Source organism: Microcebus murinus, chromosome 16 (genome assembly GCF_040939455.1).
Source record: "Microcebus murinus isolate Inina chromosome 16, M.murinus_Inina_mat1.0, whole genome shotgun sequence".
NCBI classification, from domain to species: domain Eukaryota; kingdom Metazoa; phylum Chordata; class Mammalia; order Primates; family Cheirogaleidae; genus Microcebus; species Microcebus murinus.
Window position 1 is genome coordinate 65,364,971 of NC_134119.1, and position 18,977 is coordinate 65,383,947.

The window sequence follows — 18,977 nt, forward strand, 5'->3', positions numbered from 1 at the left end:
GGCACGGCAGCCCCAGGAGGCCAAAGGGACAGAACCTACCCACCCTCAGGGCTGACACAGACAGGAAATGAGCACCCCACCCCCGTGCCCTTCCCCACGCCCTGCCCATCCCTGCTTCACCATCCTCTCTTGGGGGGTCCTCGGGGCTGTTCCTGCTGAGAGGCCAGGCCAGGTTTGGTGACAAAGCCAGGACCCAATCTGATGTTTCCTCACCTGGTTTTTTGGGTTTTTACAAGTGTATGTTTTTATTATTAAATTCAACCAACAGGTCGGGCGCGGTGGCTCACGCCTGTAATCCTAGCATTCTGGGAGGCCGAGATGGGCAGATTGCTCAAGGTCAGGAGTTCGAAACCAGCCTGAGCAAGAGCGAGACCCTGTCTCTACTATAAATAGAAAGAAATTAATTGGCCAACTAATATATATATAGAAAAAATTAGCCAAGCATGGTGGCGCATGCCTGTAGTCCCAGCTACTTGGGAGGCTGAGGCAGGAGGATTGCTTGAGCCCAGGAGTTTGAGGTTGCTGTGAGCTAGGCTGACGCCACGGCACTCACTCTAGCCTGGGCAACAAAGTTGAGACTTTGTCTCAAAAAAAAAAAAAAAAAAATTCAACCAGTATAGTATTACTCTGTCAAGACTGCTGTTCCTAAATATTTTTCCCGCAATTTTTTTCAGTATTCTATTTTTTTTAATATTTTTATTTTTTAATATATCCGTAACATAAAAGTTTTCATTTTAACCATTTAAAAATTACAATCCCCTGGCATTCAGTGCATTCTCACTGTTGTGCAACCATCACCACTCTCAGTTTGCAGAGCATTTTCTCATCCCAAAAGGAAACTCCAAACCCATGAATGGATCCCCTTGACCTGTTTTTAGCTCTCCCAGACACCTCTTGTTCTTCTTTATTGTTATTTGAAGCATAGTGACTGAAAAAAAAGTCAAAACAATGAAGCAAAGCATGGCTTTGTTTTAAAATCTTGTTTGCCCAGATAACAATAGCAACAACAAAGATGGCAATAATGGTAACATTTCTTGTGGGCTTTAGTCCAGGCCCTGTGCTAAATTGCTTTTTAGAGCAACTCACTGAATCCTGAAAGCAACCCTGTAAACTAAGTACTAGATTCTGATCACAAGGAAACCAAGGTCCCCTGGAGATGGACAGCTAGGCCTGCTCCCTCTGCTCTGCCCACCTCTCACTGTGTGGCCCAGGCCAGGTGATTGTCCCCTCTGGACCTTGATCTCACCCAGCCTCAAGAGAAAGGTTCTAGTGATAGGCTGATGCCAGGCATGGTGGCCCACCTACTTGGAAGGCTGAGACAGGAGGATCACTTGAGCCCAGGACCACCTGGACAACATAGCAAGACCCCTGTCTTTAAATAAAAAATAATAGGCTGTTATGATGGAGGGAGAGGCATGTGAGCTGCTGCTGTCTTTATAGGAGGTTCAGGCTTCACCCAACCCGGTTATCCCCAGGTGTGGATTTATTGTTTTAACCCGGGGCAGAGGATGTAGGGGGAGAGTGAGAAAGGGAAACTGAGGCCAGCAGTGCAGGGGACCGGGGGGTTCCCATTCACCCTTCCCCACCAAATGCCCACTCACTTCCATTATGCTAGTCAGCTCACTGGACCCCGCTGAGTATTTGTTGAATGAATGAATGAATGAATGAATGAATGAATGAAGGGTTATTTATTCAGGAGCCTGGGGACAGGTATAGGACTTGGGTCTGCTTTCTGGGGCAGTCCCTGGGCTCTGCACACCCCACCCCTTCACCCGACAGCTTCTCCATCTATCTCCCCACCACCCGCACCCCACGGTTTGTGTCTCGGGCCCCTTTGGGACCAGGCACATGTCCTGCATTGTCACGCACAACACAGCAGCTTCTGCTTCCTCCCGCCTGCCCTCGGGGGCCAGGGCTCCCAAGCGTGGCAGGGCTGGGCAGCGAGGGGAGGCGGGGAACTTTTCCAAGAATCCCTGGCTCTCTCGGGGCAGAGAGGGCCCAGCTCTTGGCGTGGCTTGGGAGAGGGCAGGGCTGCCCCTGGGAATTTGGGGTGGGCAGCGGGGCCCCCTTAATGGATGAAGATAGGAGCCAACACCCCAACGGGAGGAGACCTGAGTACACAGAAGCCGCTGGGAACTTTTCCGCCTTCTAAATATTTAGACAGTGAGATGGATGGAGACTCGGGGACCAGAGCCGGCCGGCCAGGCCACTGGTTATTTTGAGAGAATTATTCTTTCTGTGCTCCAGGATAAATGTTCCCTCTGTCCCTCGCTCTCCTCCCCGAGCCCGCATGGAGGAGCAATAGCAGCTGACGCCCCCAGAGTTCGGGGCCAAGGTTCTGGCATCCGCACCCATCAGCCATGTCCCTGGTTTTCTGGCCCCTGTTCCCTGAAGACAGGGCTGGAGACCACAGGGTCAGCTTAGAGTGTCAGCAGAGGGAGCAGGCGACAGTGGCCTCTGCTTTGGATGGCGTTCCCACGGTGCTGCTGCCGGGCCGCTGTGCGGGGGGCAAGGGTGCCGCCTGCCCCTCGCCCCAGGCTGACAAAGGCACCCAGCCCCCCTCCTTCCCCTCATGGGCAGAGGGGTCCCTTGGGTCCCTCCTCCCAGAGATGGGCTGGGAGAGGGAAGTCTGCGTGTCGCCTCGGGCGGGCCCAGGACACAGGCAGCAGAACCAGAGCTTGAGTTGCTGGAAGACGGCCTTGCGGAAAAGGATGAAGACCCAGGGGTCCAGGATGGGGTTGAAGGCATTGAAGCGGAAGGCCAGGAGGTCCCCCATCTCGCTGCTGTCGGGGCTGATGGCCTGGGTGAAGCCGCGGACCTGAGGGCGGGGCAGGGGGTGTCAGGGAGCACCCACGAGTCCTCTGCCCTGCACCCCACCCTGGCTCCCACTTGCTCACCAGCAGGGATGAGGAAGGGGTGGATGTCAGAGAGGGAGGAAATAAGATAAGATGAAAATCAAGCAGCGAATGCATCCGGGGGGCAGAGGGAAGGAAAGCCCCGGCAGAGGCCTAGAGGGAGAGAGATGGGGGTTGGGCTTGTGGGTTCCCCTGCCCTTTGCATCTGGGAGGGCCCTTGGGCTCCACAGATTTTTGAGTGTGAGACCTCTGGGCCCCCTGCCACTGCAGGCAGAGCTGCGGCTGTGCCCGTGCGTATTTGCCCGCAGCGTCCAGTCTCTGAGCCGTCATCAGCCCTGAAGAGGTTTAAGGACACCCACGTCCCGCCCAGCCCCTTGCATTTTCCAGAATGAGAAACCAAGGCCCAGAATAAAGGTGGCACGACCAGGTGTCACAGGTGCTGGATGGGAACCAGGGTCTGTGCTGCACTGGTGGGGGAGGGGCAGGGCAGGCGCCCCGGCAGGAAATCGAGGCAAGGATGTGAGGGTGAGGCCCAGGCTGGGGAAGTGGGGAGCCCAGTGGGTGGGAGGTCAGGCTCTGGAATCAGAGTACCCAGGGTGGAGACCTGGCTTTTTGTGCCTTTCCTGCTAAAGGCTTATGGGATGGGAGAACGTGGTCATTTGGAAGATGATCTGAGAAAGTATTTGCAAGCCACTCGGCATCTGCCGGGATACAGCGAGTGCTCAGAGAACGGTGAGCCTTGCTCTCATTACAGGGGCAGGGGAAAGACGGGGTGCGCTTGAGTAGTGGGGGCTGGGAGTGGAGGAGACCAGGGGTCAGGAGGAGTGAAATGGGACAGAAGCAAATGGGGCGGGACTTGAGAAAGTCAGGCGGTTTTGACTGCGGACAAAGCCTCCGCCCGACCTCCTCTGAGTCTCAGCTTCCCCATCTGTGAAATGGGCACAACCCCCCTTCCCTCCCCTCCCGCCGACTCCAGAGGGGACTCACCGTGAGGGGCAGGGAGCACACGGCCATGATGCCCGTCATGAGGGCCAGCAGAATGAGATAGTCCACCTCGTCCTCGCCCGCGCGGAGCCCGGGCACCAGCGAGCCCGGGGGGCGCCTCTGCTGGCGGTACATGCGGCACAGGCTGAGCGTGACCGAGCCGTTGCACAGGAAGATGGCGGCCACCAGCAGGGCCACGAGGCTGGCGTAGGCCAGCGAGAAGGCGCAGCCGCCGGGCTCGGCGGCGCGCAGGCGGACGAAGCACCAGCTGCCCGGGCAGTACTGCTGGTGCTGGCCCAGGCCGGCCAGCGGCAGCGCGCAGAAGAGCGCGCAGAAGGCGTAGATGGCGGGCAGCGCCAGGCGGGCGCAGCGCGGCGCGTCCAGCCGCGCGTACCGGTAGGGGTGGCTGAGCGCCAGGCAGCGCTCCACCGCCATGGCGAAGAGGATGAGCGTGGAGGCCAGGCCGAAGAAGGTCATGGCGAAGGCGAAGGCGTCGCACAGCGCGGGCCCGCCCCGCGCCAGGCCCAGCAGCGAGCTGTTGCGGGCGTAGGCCACGAACACGGCCGGGCTCAGGAAGCACGTGCCCAGCAGGTCTGTCACCGCCAGCCCGGTGACCAGCACGGCGAAGGCCGACGGGCGCGACCGCCGCCGCCGCGCGCCCAGGATGCCCAGCGCCAGCCCGTTGCCCGCCACGCCCGCCACGAACATGAGGGTGCTGGTGGCCGGCCCCACCGAGCCCCGCACGTAGGTGAGGTTGCGGCACGAATCCGCCATCCCCGGCCTGGGCAGGAAGGTCCCCAAGGACGGGAGGCGGGGATCACGGCCGGCCAGGCCTTCCCCTGTGGCCAGCTCGGAGGCTCCGGGCCACCGTCCCTGTGGCAGCTGGGGTCACCCAGCCGACCCCAGTTCTCCTGGTCTCCTGGTGCGTGCCTGCGTTTCTCTCGGGTCTGTCTCTCTGTCCCTCTCTGTCACTCTGTCTCTCCCTGGTTTTCCCCCCACTTATTTATTTCTATCTCTATCTCTGTCTCTGTCCTTCACTCTCTGGGCGTCCCTAGTTCCTATCTCTGTCTCTGTCCTTCACTCTCTGGACGTCCCTAGTTCCCGCTTTCTCTGTCTCTTGCTGTCTCCCTGTCTCTGTCCCCTCCCTTGCCCTCTTCTTCCTTTCTCCCCCACCCCCAGCCCTCTGTCCCCTCCTTCCCTGCACCTCTCTTTCCCCGCCCTGCTCACCGGGAATCTGCAGCCTCTCAGTCTCTGCTCCTCTCACCCCCGGCCCGCCTTGCTCGTGTGTCTTGTGTCTTTCGCTGTGTGTCAGTCTCTTGTGTCAGCTTCTCCTTCCCTCCCTCCTTCCCTCCCTCCCTCTCTCCCTACTCATCTTGCCGGCTCACCCCGCTTTTTCATTTCCTCTCTCTGCCCCGCCCTCCCTCCCCCAGCGATCTCCAGAGGCCCCCTGGGCTCCCTGCCACCTTCCCTGGCTACTCCCTGTACCCCCCCAAGTAGCAATCCATCACCGCCTCTGCCCCTCTGCCTTCCCTGCCCCCTCCTCCCCTCCCCTCCTCTCCCCCTGTCCCGTCTCAGCCTCCGTCCTCCGAGCCACCTGCCACCTCCCCACGCCACCTAGGTGTCGTCCTTTCTCTGGCCCAGGTGGAGATGCTCGAGTCACCATCACTCACGTTTGGAGCCCACCAGGTGGGCCAAGAAGGACCCGAGGGGCACGAGTGACCAGTTTTGGAGAGGGTGGCCAATGGCCTGGGCTGTCTCAGGGTGGCCTCTGGTGTCTATTCTGGGCTGCAGGCCCCAGGCTCAGGACGCTGCCCAGGGATTGAGAAATGACCAGGAAATTCCTCCCTGATGCAGTGTTTTCCAGACACTGCTGAGATTTCTGGTCCCTGGACACATTCACTCCTTCCAGAGGGCTGAGGAAGGCGGTGGCCTATCCGGAGAAAAAAATGCCATCTCTCGAGAGCCTGTCCCTGAGCTCCCAGCTCCCCGGGCAAAGCTCTGCAAAGGGAGTGTGGAGGAGCACAGTTGGTGTCCACTTGAATGGGACAGGCCTGGGGGACTGCCATGGCCCATTATCACAGGGACACACCCACTGCCCTCTTGCCTCTCAGCACAGAACTCCCAGGCCCCAGGCCAAGCTGTGGTGACCTTGACCTCCAGGAATAATATTTAAGCCACAGAAAGCTGTCCAGGGCTCCAGCACGGCTCCCAGATCTCTCCCACCCTCCTCACGCACACGCCCAGCCGTCCCCGCAGCCTCACGCTCGTGTGGCCAGCCCATGTGTCCCAGCTGCCAGCACAGCGGTCACGGGCCGCTTCCCACGCAGTCCGCGGCGTCCCAGGCAGCCTCCCGCACCACTAGGACCAGGGCGTCCTCTGAGACAGCCCTTGTTTTTCAGGGAGGCAGGTTAACAAACTCAGGGCTCGCATCCATCTGACATGGGTTCCTGTCCCGATCCAACCACCCTTTTTCTTGTTGTGTGACAGTCCCAGGTGAGGACTGGAAGCTGGTCTGCCTCAGTCTCCTCATCTGCACATGCCACACAGGCCTGGGGCCAGCCCGGGCCTGCAGCGTGTCCCGGGGTGCCCTTTGTCAGAAGCAGAGAGCTTACAGATGTCCCACGCCCAGGGCCAGCAGGGCTGCCATCTGTGCCCCCCACTGTGACCGCAACTACCTTCCCCCATCTCCTTATCACCCATGCCCAGCTGGCACCCGGCTTCCGGCAGGATGGGTGCCCCAGTTCCAGCCCCACAGGGGCGCCCCGAGGGGCCACACAGCCCCGCTCTTGGGGTGCCTTGTGTGCAGGTCCCAGGCCTCCCTGTCACGTAGTCCCACCTCATGCTGTCCAGTCTCCAGGTAGCCCAGCGGGAACTCAGGAAGTTATGTCATATTAATGAGGGATGACCCCTGGCTGTCTTGCATCCCGTCTCGGCATCAGGGGAGTCACTGGGGTGACACTACGGTTCCCGGAGCCTCCCTCCCGCTGGCTTCCTGTCCCCACCAGGGCCATCAGTAGTTGGGAAGTCCCCTCTACTCTCATGCCCAGAGGGACCTTGGACTAGGCCCTGCCCCCCCCAGGCCTCAGTTTCCCTGCCTATGCCTACAGGTGGCAGTGACTGTGACGCACTCCTAATGAGGGGACTGAGGGTCCCTGACGTCTCTGCCAGTGCAGGACGTGCCTCGCTCACCTTCCGGGGACACCAGGCCTCCTGCCCAGCTGTGGCCCAGCCCGGGGCCACGGCCCAAGCCCACAGCAGGGGCCGCAGGGGCTTCCGCTCCTGTCCAGGTGCCTTGGGGTGCGGGTTCACCCCGGCTGCACTGTGGGAGGAGTGGCTTCCGGCGGGGGGGGGAGCGATGAAGGAACTGCCCTGGGAGGGTGAGTCAGCAGCTCTCTCGCCAGCCACTGCTAGGAACAGGACTTGGGCCTCCCTGAGGGACCCCAGGGTGGCGGGCAGAAGAGGGAGGACAGCCCAGACACCGCTGAGAAAGGGGACTGACTCAAGGACACACAGCACCGCAGAGGGGACAGAGATGGGGACCAGGAGAAGGTGGTGGGCTGGGGACTGGGGATGTGTGGACTCGGTAAGGGAGTCTGTGTAGGATCAGTGTGGCCTGTGTGACTTAAGTGACACTTTTAGCAGCATGGCTATTGGGACGCAGTGTGTGCATGAGCACAGCTGTGCTCATGTATGTAGTGTCTGCTGCCATGTATTGCACATGGATGTAGCTGTATGTTTGTATGTGGAGTGGGTGCTTAGTGCAGTGGAAAGAGAATGGGGTTTGTTTGTTTATTTGTTTTGAGACAGGGACTCTGTCGCCCAGGCTGGAGTACAGTGGTGCGCTTATAGCTCACTGCAGCCTCAAACTCCTGGGCTCAAGTGATCTCCCACCTCCACCTCCTGAGCAGTTTGAGCATGTCACCATGCCTGGCTAATTTTTAAAATTTTTTGTAGGGATGGGCTCTTGCTCTTGCCCAGGCTGGTCTTGAACTCCTGGCCTCAAGTGATCCTCCTGCCTCGGCCTCCCAAAGTGCTGGGATTCCAGAAGTGAGCCACCGCGCCCAGGTAAGAATGGGTTGTGAAGCTCATCTCCATCACGCACCGTGTGAGCCTGGGAAAATGGCTTACCTTAGCAAACCTTTGATGTGCTTCTTCATCACACGGTCACCTTGACCTTGTCATTGGGGTGCTGTGTGAAGTTAAGAGACAGTTCATCTTGCCTGTCTCCTGGGAAGCCCTCAGATAGCTGCCTGTGTTATTATTCACTCAACAAACCCTGGTGAGCGGTTTACTGTGTGCCAAGGACTGGGGACCCAGGGGGCTCAGTGGGCACCACCAGTGGGGGTGTTCTCAAACCGCTGCGCCCACCCAGTGTGCGGAGCCTGGGCAGGTGGGCCCTCAGCCGAGCCATTGCACACCCTGCCAGGTCTCCCACGTGGCGGGCGACCTCACAGGGCAATGCCAGGCGGCGCAGGGAACGAGGCCCTCCCACGCCGCCAGCCAGCGCCTGCCCAGCCGCAGGCCCGAGATCCCGGTTGCCCCAGCCCCGACCCTGTCCAGATTCCCTGGTTTCCGTCCTCCTGGCACTGGCCTTGGGAGGAGGCTGGCCTCATCTCATGTTCCAGACACGCGACACCAGCCGCTCCCACCTGCAGTCTGCCTGTGGCCTGTCACTGCAGCGAGAAGCTGCTGTGTCAGTCCAGACCTGTCCACCCTGGCGGGTCCCAGCACCTGTAGGTTCACTTCCCAGCCTCCACGGCCCCTCTGGCCACCTCCTGAACCTCTCCTCAACAGTCACCCGTGGGTTCCTCCCACTCCCACCTCAAGCCCCAGCTCATGGGGTGACACCACCTCTCTGTGCCTGTCTTCTTTGTGTGTAAAGCAGGGATAAACAGAGTCCTCTTGGGGCCAATGTGAGCATTAAGTGGAATGGGGCTTGTGAGGTTCCTTTAGTAAGTGACAGCCAAGAGCATGGCTTGTCCTGGGTCTGGGTGTCCCGTCCCGCGGCAGCCAGGCCAGGCACTGCTCTGAGCCTTGGCTTGGGGTGCAGGGTGTGGTGTGCGGAAGGAAGGCAGCCTGGAATGGGGCAACTGGAGCCCTCAGGCTGGGGGCGGGTGCAGAGAGATATGGCCATGTGGCCGGGAGCAAGTACTTCCCCCTGCGGCCACCTCTCCACCTCTTGGCCCTGCTCTGACCCCAGCCTGGGTCTGGCCCCAGAGTTGCCTTCACCACTGGGGGTGGCAGGAAACAGCAGCTGGTGACAGAAGCTGGTGCAGAGCACAGTTGTAAGGCTAATAAGATTACTTGGGTCTGTGCTCGTGGAGACTGGTCACCCAGGGACCTGTCTTGTCCCTCTGCCCTGTCCCATCTGGCTTCTCCTTTCTCCCATCCTCAGTTTCCCACCCTCCCTCTCTCCTCCTCCTGGTCCCCTCTGCATCAGCCCCATCCAGGTCAATTCTGCCAGCCCAGCTTGCTCCTCCAGTTTCTCTCTCCCGAGGGTAGCAAAGCGAAAGACTGAGGATTTGCACTGCACAGCTCCGCGACTCCAGGGCTGGAAGGGTCTAAATCCCGACAGTCCAGGCTCATGAAGTCCTTATGCGGTGCTGAGCTCTGGAATCCTGGTCACATAGAGGGGCCAGGGCCCCCTGCAGGGATGAAAGACTCCGGAATTCCAGCCCTCAGAGCTCCTGGATCCTGGAGTCCTTCACATCTCAGGTTCTAAGCCACGGGGATGCTGGCTCTGTGAATTCCGGAATCCTAGCTCCTTCCCTCGCAGCGTTCTCCCCCCTCCTCCTCCTCCACGCCCGGCTCATCCTTGGCTCACTCCTGTCCCCCGGTTCCCCCGGGGCTCCCACAGACGTGATGCAACCAGGCCGGAGACAGCAGGGAGGTGGGAGGCAGGAGGGAGATGTAATTACAGCTGGTCCTGCCTCAATCCTACAGGAAGCTCAGAGTTGGGGCCCAGGGGACCCTAATCCAATGTGGATAATGGAGCACTTGCCAGGCTCCTGCGTGGCCCCTCTGGGGAGGGGAGCCCAGCAAGCCACCTCCAGCCAGGCCCAGGGGTCAGGAGTATCAGGTTCAGGGGAGGGGAGGAGGTGGCCCTCAGGCCAGCCGGGTGAAATAATGGTCCAAACCCACAGCTCGCCCAGTCGCATGTCCCCCATTTTCAACGGAGACAGAACATCCCACTTTCTATTCCTCTATAAGAAGCCCCCGCCACAGGCTCTGTGATAGATGGCAACTGGCCCTCTCGCTTCCTTAACCGGGAGACCATGGGGTATAGCGGGGACTCTGGCGAGCTGGGAAACCCAGGCCCTGCCTCACAGCCTGTGGTCACCCTGTGGGTCACCGGAACTTATAATTCCAGAGAAGCCGGAAATAATGCACTTTCATGTGAACTATCTCTAGTTTTCAATTTGGCAACTAAGTCAAGAACATCTTTAAACATGACAGAGGTCAAAAGTAGAGCGCCAGTAAAATACTGCAAGCTTTGAAATGTCCTGTGGGCCACCAGTGTGTGAACTGGGAAACAGAGGGCAGGAGCCAGGGCTGTCACAGCTACTTCTGTGTCTCCAGAACAAAAAATGTATATATTTAGTTGAACAAAGGAATGCACTCAATAGTTTCTATCCTCTCCCTTCCTCTAAGCCACATTTCTGTCTTCTCCATGGCCTGGAGTTTCATTTCTACCATGTCCCAGCTCAGATGTCCCTTCCCCCAGGAAGCTCTCCCTGACTGGTAAACTGAGTCAGGAGTTCCCTCTGACCTCCCCCACCCCCCAGCACTGCCTACTTCGGGTCATCAACACGTGGGAACAGATCTGGTCTCCCACTGGACCCTGAGATACAGCCAGCCACTACCCCACAGGGCTGGTCGCAGAATAGGTTCTCAGGGAGTGTGTGGAAGGATGAAGGAAGGAAGGAACAGAAAAAGTTGGGTGCTTGAGGACAAGTGGGCCTGTGGTAGGGGGTAGCTGGATACGAAAAGAAGGAATCACTCAGGGGATGGGCACGGGGGTCCTTAGAGTCTCCAACCCAGGAGGGAGGAGAGGAGAGAGGCAGCAGAGGGGTTCAGGGAGCACTGGAGGGTCCACAATCTAAATTCACCCCTTTATGTCCCGGCTGTGTGACTTTGAGCAAGGGACTTCCTTTGGCTCAGTTTCCTCAGCTGTAAAATAGGTATAATGCACGTAGTCAGCTGCTTTCTGGGGCTGTTGGGACAATTAAATAAGTTCAGGATCAGATCTTGGAGCGCTCAGTCGAGGACAGCGCCCAGAACGTTCATTTCCTCTGAGGTTTTAGCGCACTTGTGCTCCTGCGCGTCCACACACTCGCCCACTCCAGACACACTCGGAAGAATGGGAACAGCCTCAGGTACCCCCGCATCGTGGCCCCAACCTCTGTGTGTGCCTCAGTTTCCCCGAAAGCACAGGCGCCGCCACAGTCAGCAAGTTTATTGGATTCATACTTTGGCAGGGGAGGGTAAGCTGTCGGGAGGGCTCAGAGCAGCACACAAAAGAGGCGCTTGTCGCGGAAGGGGTTCTCGGCAGCGGGTACCGCCGTCACTAGTGGGTCGTCTTTGGCGTGCATCTCGCAGAAAGCCAGGAGCTCCGCCGCTGCCTGCGACACCTGAGGGCGCACAGATTGAGATGGTGCCGCCCCGCCCCGCCCTCGCGGCCCCGCCCTGCCCTGCCCGCCCCTGGGCCCCGCCCTGCCCTGCCCGCCCCTGGGCCCCGCCCCTCCAAACCGCCCTAGGCCCCGCCCTGCCCTGCCCGCCCCTGGGCCCCGCCCCTCCAAACCGCCCTAGGCCCCGCCCTGCCCGCCCCTGGGCCCCGCCCCTGGGCCCCGCCCCTCCAAGCCGCCCTAGGCCCCGCCCTGCCCGCCCCTGGGCCCCGCCCCTCCAAGCCGCCCTAGGCCCCGCCCTGCCCTGCCCGCCCCTGGGCCCCGCCCCTCCAAACCGCCCTAGGCCCCGCCCCTCCAAGCTGCCCCTAGGCCTCGCTCCGCCTTCGTGGCCCCGCCCTGCCCCTAGGCCCCGCCCCTCCAAGCCGCCCAGGCACCGCCCCTTGCCCAATCCCCACCGGGTGTCCGCCGGGTTCCAAAGAGAATCCTCCCACGGCGGCTCCGGGCCGGCCCCGACACAGCCCCGGGCAGACCCCAGCCCCAAAGCGCCCACCCTATTCGCGCCCAGACCCGGCACCTTCATGCGGTCGATGTTCACCTCCAGCTTCAGCTGTTCCACCGTCTTGCGGGCCTCGGCGATCTTGGCCATGTTGTTGGACATGGCTGCCGCGGGGAAGGGGTCAGAAGCCGGGCGAGAGTGGAGGGTGCGGGTGGGGCGGTGGGGGGCAGGTTAGGACTCGTCTGGGTCCCGAGGTGGGGTGGTGGAGGTGGGCCCGGGTAACGGGCGCAGCAATGGGTGCCCAGAGGCAGGTGGAGGGAGGGACGGAGGACGGAGAGGAACCAGAGGGCGCAGGGGCGCACAGATGGAGGCAGGTGGGGAGAGCCGCGGAGAGGGCCAGGGGAGGCAGCAGGACAGGACGCGCAGATGGGGGCCCGAGAGGCAGGTGGAGGGAGGAGCGGAAGGACGGGGCCACAGGTGCTGGATCAGGATCCAGGTGTCCTCACCCCCCAGGGATGGAGCGCGAGCTAGGAGGGGGCCTCCCCAGGCCAATTAGCGGTGGCTCCAGGGAGAACTGGGAATTCACATCGCCGCGGGAGGGGCGCAGAGGGGGCTCATTAGGGCCTTGGCAGCAGCTGCCCCCTCCGCCCCCCTCGGGGAGCGCCCCCCAAGCCCTGGCCACCTCAAAGGCTCCTCTGCTCATTAGCAGCCGGGGAGAGGCCGGGGAGAGGGCCAGAGCGGATGGAGAGGGACGAATAGACTGGCAGAGAGGGGGTCAAAGTGACAGAGGGAGAGACTGAGGCATGGGAAAGACGAAGAGCCTGAGGAGGGATAGAGAGAGAGACGGAGAGGTGGGGGGTGAAGCCAAGGAGGAAGATAGAGGGACAATGGAGGGGCAGAGGAAGGGACACAGTGACAAAGGGGGAGAGAAGCACCCAAGGCAAAGAGGGATGGGGGGGCGACAGGGACCGAGGAAAGAAGGGACCAGGGAGAGAGGGGGAGGGAGGGTTTGGAGGCGAGAAGGAGCAAGGAGGGGCGGGGGGGGGTGAAATGGAGGGACAGGGGGAGAGACAGGCTGATGGAGAAGCAGGAGGATAAAGTCATCCATTCATTCATTCACTCACTCACTCATTCATTCCCAGGCCGACAGATGGTGGTCACGGAGCGGGCAAAGGGACTAGCTGTTGCGGCCAGGACCAGAGTCTCCTACCTGTTGCTGCTCAGGGCTGGGATGGCGCGGTGGCGGCGGCTGGAGGCAGCGTCGGGCGCCCCCGGCCCGCCCCGCCCCCTCCCCTGGGGCGCGGCCCTCGAGGACCCGCCTCCTCCCGCTGCCACCTCCGCCCCACCTTGGGCTGTCTCTCTGGGTCCTCTCTCTCTTTGTTTTTATTTTTTTAGGTGTTTTGTTTTTTTTTTTTGAGACAGTCTCATTTTGTTGCCCAGGCTAGAGTGAGTGCCGTGGCGTCAGCCTAGCTCACAGCAACCTCAAACTCCTGGGCTCAAGCGATCCTCCTGCCTCAGCCTCCCGAGTAGCTGGGACTACAGGCATGCGCCACCATGCCCGGCTAATTTTTTCTCTATATATTAGTTGGCCAATTAATTTCTTTCTATTTATAGTAGAGACAGGGTCTCGCTCTTGCTCAGGCTGGTTTCGAACTCCTCACCTCGAGCATCCGCTCGCCTCGGCCTCCCAGAGAGCTAGGGTTACAGGCGTGAGCCACCGCGCCCGGCCAGGGTCTTCTCTCTGTCTCTCTCACAGCCACAGGAGAAGACAGTCCCTCTAGGTGTGCCCTGTGCCCTGCTGCGTTTATTCCACAGTCACACAAACCCCTCCTGGGTGTCCCACACAGCCCCTCTCCCCGTCACACACGCTCTCCCACCTCATCACACGCGCCACCTCAGTGTCACCCCCTCACAGACGGACCCCTCCCAATAGCATACAGACTCACGCTGGCAGTCCCTCACACAGACATGCACACGGTATATCTCACTGTCACGTAGTGCCACAGTCTCATGAGCGACCTGTGCTCACAACGTCACGTGCTGGTTCAAATTGCCACACACAGTCACTCACGGTGTGGCACTCCATCACCAGTAGCAGCTGCCTTGACTGCCCAGTCAGATAAACCATCTCGGGGTGTCAAATGTACCAGCAGTTTGTCCCAGTGTCACACACGGTCTCTCAAAAGTCACACACATTCATGTGCAATTTAAACTTCTCTCTCCGTCTCACACCCTAAGGCAGCTCATACGCTTTCTCAGTGTCTCGCATGGTGACATGCAGTTACCCGTGCCACCTCCCTGCCAAGTCCTATCACACACTGTTTTATAGTATTTCCTAGTCACACACAGTCACCTATCCAGTGACACCCGCCCACGTACAGTCACACACATTCCAGCAGTCTCCCAGTGTCACACACAGCTAACACATTCCCTCCGCACGTAGCCACAGAGTCTGTGCCGGTCACCTGCACACGCCCCATCTCTTGGTGTCACATGAATTATAGTCACACACGATGGCTCAGCGTGTCACAGAATCCCCCACACTCCCGGGGATTCACACACACGCACCATCATGTACATAATCTCGTGCTGGGCCTCACCGTGTGTGCCACACACGGCTGTCACCACCACCTGCAGTCTCGTTCATGGGCACACAGCAGTCTCCCAGCTCCGCTCTCAGGCACACACGGTCGCGGTACTGTGACAGTCTCAGCATCACACATCACACACAAGCTCAGTGTCACACAGCATGGCCAGCGCGTGCCGTCTCACTGTCACACGGTCTGTCACACTCAGGGCCCCTCGGTACCTCTCACGATGCCACTCGCACCCTCTCTCCGTGTGTCCTGGTCGTCAGTCTCGCCCTCTCTCACGCAGAATCCGCTCCTGCGACACACACAGCGCTGGCATCCTCGCCGTGTCGCACGGTCACACACACTGCCTCTCTCAGATGCGAGCACGTCACACACGATCTCTCACTCCCGCGAATGGTCCCGCAGTGTCACAGCCAGTCCCCCAAAGAGTGTCTCTCTCACACCCAATCACAGCCTCCCGCTGCCACACAGGGTCGCCCACAATCTCACAGTATCACACACAGTAGCCTACATGTCATTGCTCACACGTGCAGTCCCACTCGGTCGCTCCTTGTCACACACACACACACCGTCCCACAATGTCACACAGCCAGCCACGCACAGTCACACACTCTCACAGCAGTCACGCACCAACGCAGGGCAGTGCACGCGCACACGGTCTCCCGGTGCCACACACCGCCTTCCGGTGTCACGCACGGACACCGCGGCTCTCCGGCACACCCTCCCGCCCACACTCAGCCGCTGGCCGCTCCCGACAGGCCCCGCGGCCGCACGGGGGCGCCGGCGTCCCGCCGAGCCGCAGGAGGCGGGGAGCGAGCGCGGGGCGCCCCCTCCGGCGCCGCGGGGGACGGAAACGGAGGTCGGGGCCGGAGGAAGGCGCCGGCGGGAGCCGGAAACAGGGCGCTCGGCGCCGGGGGGAGGACGGCAAATGGACGCAGAGAAACGTAGAGAGCGGGAAGGAGGTGCCGGGAGAGCCAAAGGGACAGAGAGACGGGGACACAGGCACCGAGAGAGGCGCGGACTGGGGACTAAGGAAGACAGATGGAGAGAGGACTGCCGGGAGAAACGGGAGAGACAGACAGGACGCACAGACCGAAATGCAGTCAGACGCAAGGGCGGAGAGACACGGACACAGAGACAGAGACGGAGGCGGGCAGAGAGACAAAGAGACGCACAGGGGGCGCCGTCCGCCGGGGACCGACGGCCGAGGCCAGAGGGGCGGGGCTCCTAGGGGCGGGCCCGCCTGCGGTTGGGGGCGGGGCCGCCTGCGGTTGAGGGCGGGGCCGCCTGCGGTTGGGGGCGGGGCCCGGCGGGGGCGTGCTCCAAGGGGCGTGTCTCGGGTCTCCCGGCTCTTTCCCGTCTGGGCCGCGGCGACAGCCTTGGGAAGAGATGGAGGCGGGGAGGAGCGTCTCTACCGCAGTCACAGCCCACACCGATTCGATTTTTTTACCGCCTGGACCGGAAAACGAGACAGGCGGGAGGGAACACCGGCCCGGGTCCCTGGTAGCGATTTGATAGGGGGGTGTCAGACCCTGGCTCCCCCTCCCCCCTTCCCCTGCGGGCGCAACGGGGCCAAATGGGGGAGGGGAACCGGGCCCACATCTGGAAAGCATCAGGCGCGCCGGACGTGCCAGGGCCCCAGGCCGGGCTGCGGTAGGGGGGAGGGGAGCCAAGGCGCTCCCCCTTCCCATCGGGGTCTGCCGGCGCCGAGGAGGGGCCTGGGAGCGCGCCGAGCCCCCGCGCCTCCCGCAGCTGGTTTCCATCAGCGGTTCTGGCCTGGGCAGCCCCTAAGGAGGAAAACCGGCTTAGAGCGGGGGAAGACAAGGTGACAACCCAACCTTCCCTCCCCCTCTCCACGACCGCGGCTGCAGGCTGGGGCGGTGGGGGAGACAGACAGACAGACAGACACTGCCTGAAGCTCCCCCCTCTCCAGCCCTGCACACCCCAGCCGTCTTCCCATCCTAGGGATAACATTAGTTCCTGCCCTTTGCCCCAGCCTCCTGGCAACCTAGTGCTTGATGGCATTATTATTATTATTACTATTATTTTTGAGACAGAATCTCACTCTGTTGCCTGGGCTAGAGTGCCGTGGCCTCAACCTAGCTCACAGCAACCTCAAACTCCTGGGCTCAAGCGATCCTCCTGCCTCAGCCTCCCGAGTAGCTGGGACTACAGGCATGTGCCACCATGCCCGGCTAATTTTTTCTCTATACATTAGTTGGCCAATTAATTTCTTTCTATTTTTAGTAGAGACGGTCTCGTTCAGGCTGGTCTCGAACTCCTGACCTTGAGAGATCCGCCCGCCTCGGCCTCCCAGAGTGCTAGGATTACAGGGATGATCCACCGCGCCCCAGCCTTTGATGGTATTATTGTCCCCACTTTTTGGAGGAAGAAACTGAGACCCTGGATTGAGAGTTGGCTCTGGCTTTATTGTTCAAGAAATGATCAAGGAAGGGCAACGGTGGATTGCAGGATCCAGTAGCCAACGCCTACTGAATATCTCCACCTGGTTGCCTGGGGTATCTCAAACTCGACACATCCAGCACTGAGCTCTGATTAGCCAAAACGTGGGAACAACACAAGTGTCCATCAGTTGATGAATGGACAAACTAAATGTATGTCCAGATAATGAAATATTGTTTGGCAATGAAATGAAGTAGTGGCACATGCTACAACATGGATGAACGCTGAAAATGGTATGCTAAGTGACACAAGCCAGTCACAAAAGGCCACATGTTGTGTGATTCCATTTATATGAAATGTCCACAACTGGCAAATCTATAGAAGACAAAAGTAGATCAGTGGTTGGCAGGGGCAGGGGGAGATTGGGAGATGACAGCTAAGGGGAGCAGCATTTCTTTAGGGGGTAATGGAAATGTTCTAAAATTGATCATGGTGATATTTGCATGGTGAACTGTGTACTTTATGGGGGTGAATTTTATGGTATGTGAATTATATTTCAATAGAGCTGTTAACTTCCCCCCTCAAAAATAAAAACACAAAAACTAAATCCCTCTTCTGCTCAAAATTCTCCCATGACTTCCACCTCACTCAGAGTAAAATCTAACAGCCAAAATCCTCACCATGGCCCATGAGGCCACCACAATGCGGTGGTCCCTACCATGTCCCAATCTCACCTCCTCACTCCCAACGTTCCAGCCACACTGGCCTCTTTTCTGTTTTGCCAACACATTAGGCGCAGGTCTGCCTCAGGGCCTTTGCACTGGCTGTACCCTGTCTGGGATGATCTTCCCTGAGAGACAGCCACAGACTCACCCTCCCACCTCCTGCATATCTCTGTTCAAATGTCACCAATGAGACAATTCCCAAGCACTCTACTTAAAATTGCAAACTCCCTTTCTCCCCATCTCACTCAATTCCCTCTTACCTCTGCTCAGTTTTTCCCGATAGTCCTTACCAAATTTAACAAATTATAGAATTTTTTTCTTATGTTAACAGCCTCCCCATCTTCCCTCCCTGTGACTAGTTACTTGTGTTATCCTTTTTAGAGACAATGTATACAGCAAACAAGCCATGTGGGGCAGTGGCTAAGGGCATGAACTCTGGAGAGAGGCTGCCTGGATTTAAATCCCAGTTTTTGCCACTTATGAGCTTCAGATAATTATTTAACCTCTCTGTGCCTCTATTTCTCCATCTGTAAAATGGGCATAATACTAGTATCTCAGGTGGTCATGAGGATTAAATATCAGTATACGTAGAGCAGTGAGAGTAAAGTCTGGCATGTAATAAGACCTCAGTAAATGTTCGCTATTATTTCTTGTAAGGAAGCTCTGAAATCTTAAAGGAAGGAAAGTCATCCATGTTTACATCAACGACTTTGACCGCTAAGTGGCCTGCATAGCCTTGGTCAAGTCCCTTCCCCTTTCTGGCTTCAGTTGTCCCTGGAAGGAATGGAGGTAGGTGGAGCAAATATTCCCAAGGGCCTGATAAGCAGTGGCTTTTCCTGGCAAACTTAAAAAAATCACTTTTATTCGTTGCTAAAAGAAACACAGATTTATCACCACCCACCCCTCGGGAGGCTTCACAGGGCAAGACTGTTTTGTTCCCTGCCGTGTCCCTAGTGCCTGGCTGGGTGCTGAAGATAGCCGTGAACGGGGGCAGGCCTGGTCCTTGTGCTTTCAGAGTTCAAAGGAACAGGGGTGAACATACCTGTGTAGACACAAGAGTCAAAGCAGCAGCAAATGCCCATTCTTCTGGCTGCGGAATCAGGTGGGGGTTGGGTCCTAGCTCTGGCTCCCCTGCTGCTGGGTGACCAGGACAAGTACCAGCTCCTCTCTCTTTTTTTTATTTTTGAGACAGAGTCTCACTTTGTTGCCCAGGCTAGAGTGAGTGCCCTGGCGTCAGCCTAGCTCACAGCAACCTCAAACTCCTGGGCTCAATTGACCCTGCTGCCTCAGCCTCC

At 59.1% G+C, this 18,977-nt stretch overlaps 2 protein-coding genes and 1 long non-coding RNA gene across 3 annotated transcripts; 1 reads left to right on the plus strand and 2 right to left on the minus strand.

Annotated features, from left to right (window-relative positions):
- Nucleotides 1–949: 949 nt before the first annotated feature.
- On the minus strand, nt 950–5,184 carry PTGIR (prostaglandin I2 receptor). The gene is made up of 2 exons (XM_012761491.3): nt 3,843–5,184; nt 950–2,818 (listed from the first exon to the last, which is right to left on the minus strand). The coding sequence occupies exons 1-2, from the start codon at nt 4,611–4,613 to the stop codon at nt 2,429–2,431; spliced, it is 1,161 nt and encodes a 386-aa protein (XP_012616945.1). The 5' UTR covers nt 4,614–5,184; the 3' UTR covers nt 950–2,428.
- A 2,040-nt stretch (nt 5,185–7,224) lies between these two features.
- LOC142861101 (uncharacterized) lies at nt 7,225–17,585 on the plus strand. Its single transcript, XR_012912474.1, has 3 exons — nt 7,225–7,388; nt 7,794–7,904; nt 16,802–17,585. It is a non-coding gene; the product is annotated as an uncharacterized LOC142861101 (long non-coding RNA).
- Nucleotides 11,281–15,758, minus strand: GNG8 (G protein subunit gamma 8). The gene is made up of 4 exons (XM_075993191.1): nt 14,770–15,758; nt 13,622–13,758; nt 12,039–12,124; nt 11,281–11,470 (listed from the first exon to the last, which is right to left on the minus strand). Exons 3-4 carry the CDS (start codon nt 12,120–12,122, stop codon nt 11,342–11,344), a joined length of 213 nt encoding a protein of 70 aa, XP_075849306.1. The 5' UTR covers nt 12,123–12,124; nt 13,622–13,758; nt 14,770–15,758; the 3' UTR covers nt 11,281–11,341.
- Nucleotides 17,586–18,977: the final 1,392 nt, after the last annotated feature.

What these genes read in the sequence shown, in the direction of transcription:
- GNG8 (XM_075993191.1), bottom strand. Translation starts at nt 12,122, where the DNA reads ATGTCCAACAACATGGCCAAGATCGCCGAGGCCCGCAAGACGGTGGAA. An exon ending in TGAACATCGACCGCATGAAG is followed by an intron (nt 11,471 to 12,038) that starts GTGCCGGGTCTG and finishes GTGCGCCCTCAG; the next exon opens with GTGTCGCAGGCAGCGGCGGA.
- PTGIR (XM_012761491.3), bottom strand. Translation starts at nt 4,613, where the DNA reads ATGGCGGATTCGTGCCGCAACCTCACCTACGTGCGGGGCTCGGTGGGG. An exon ending in TGTGCTCCCTGCCCCTCACG is followed by an intron (nt 2,819 to 3,842) that starts GTGAGTCCCCTC and finishes CCCCGCCCTCAG; the next exon opens with GTCCGCGGCTTCACCCAGGC.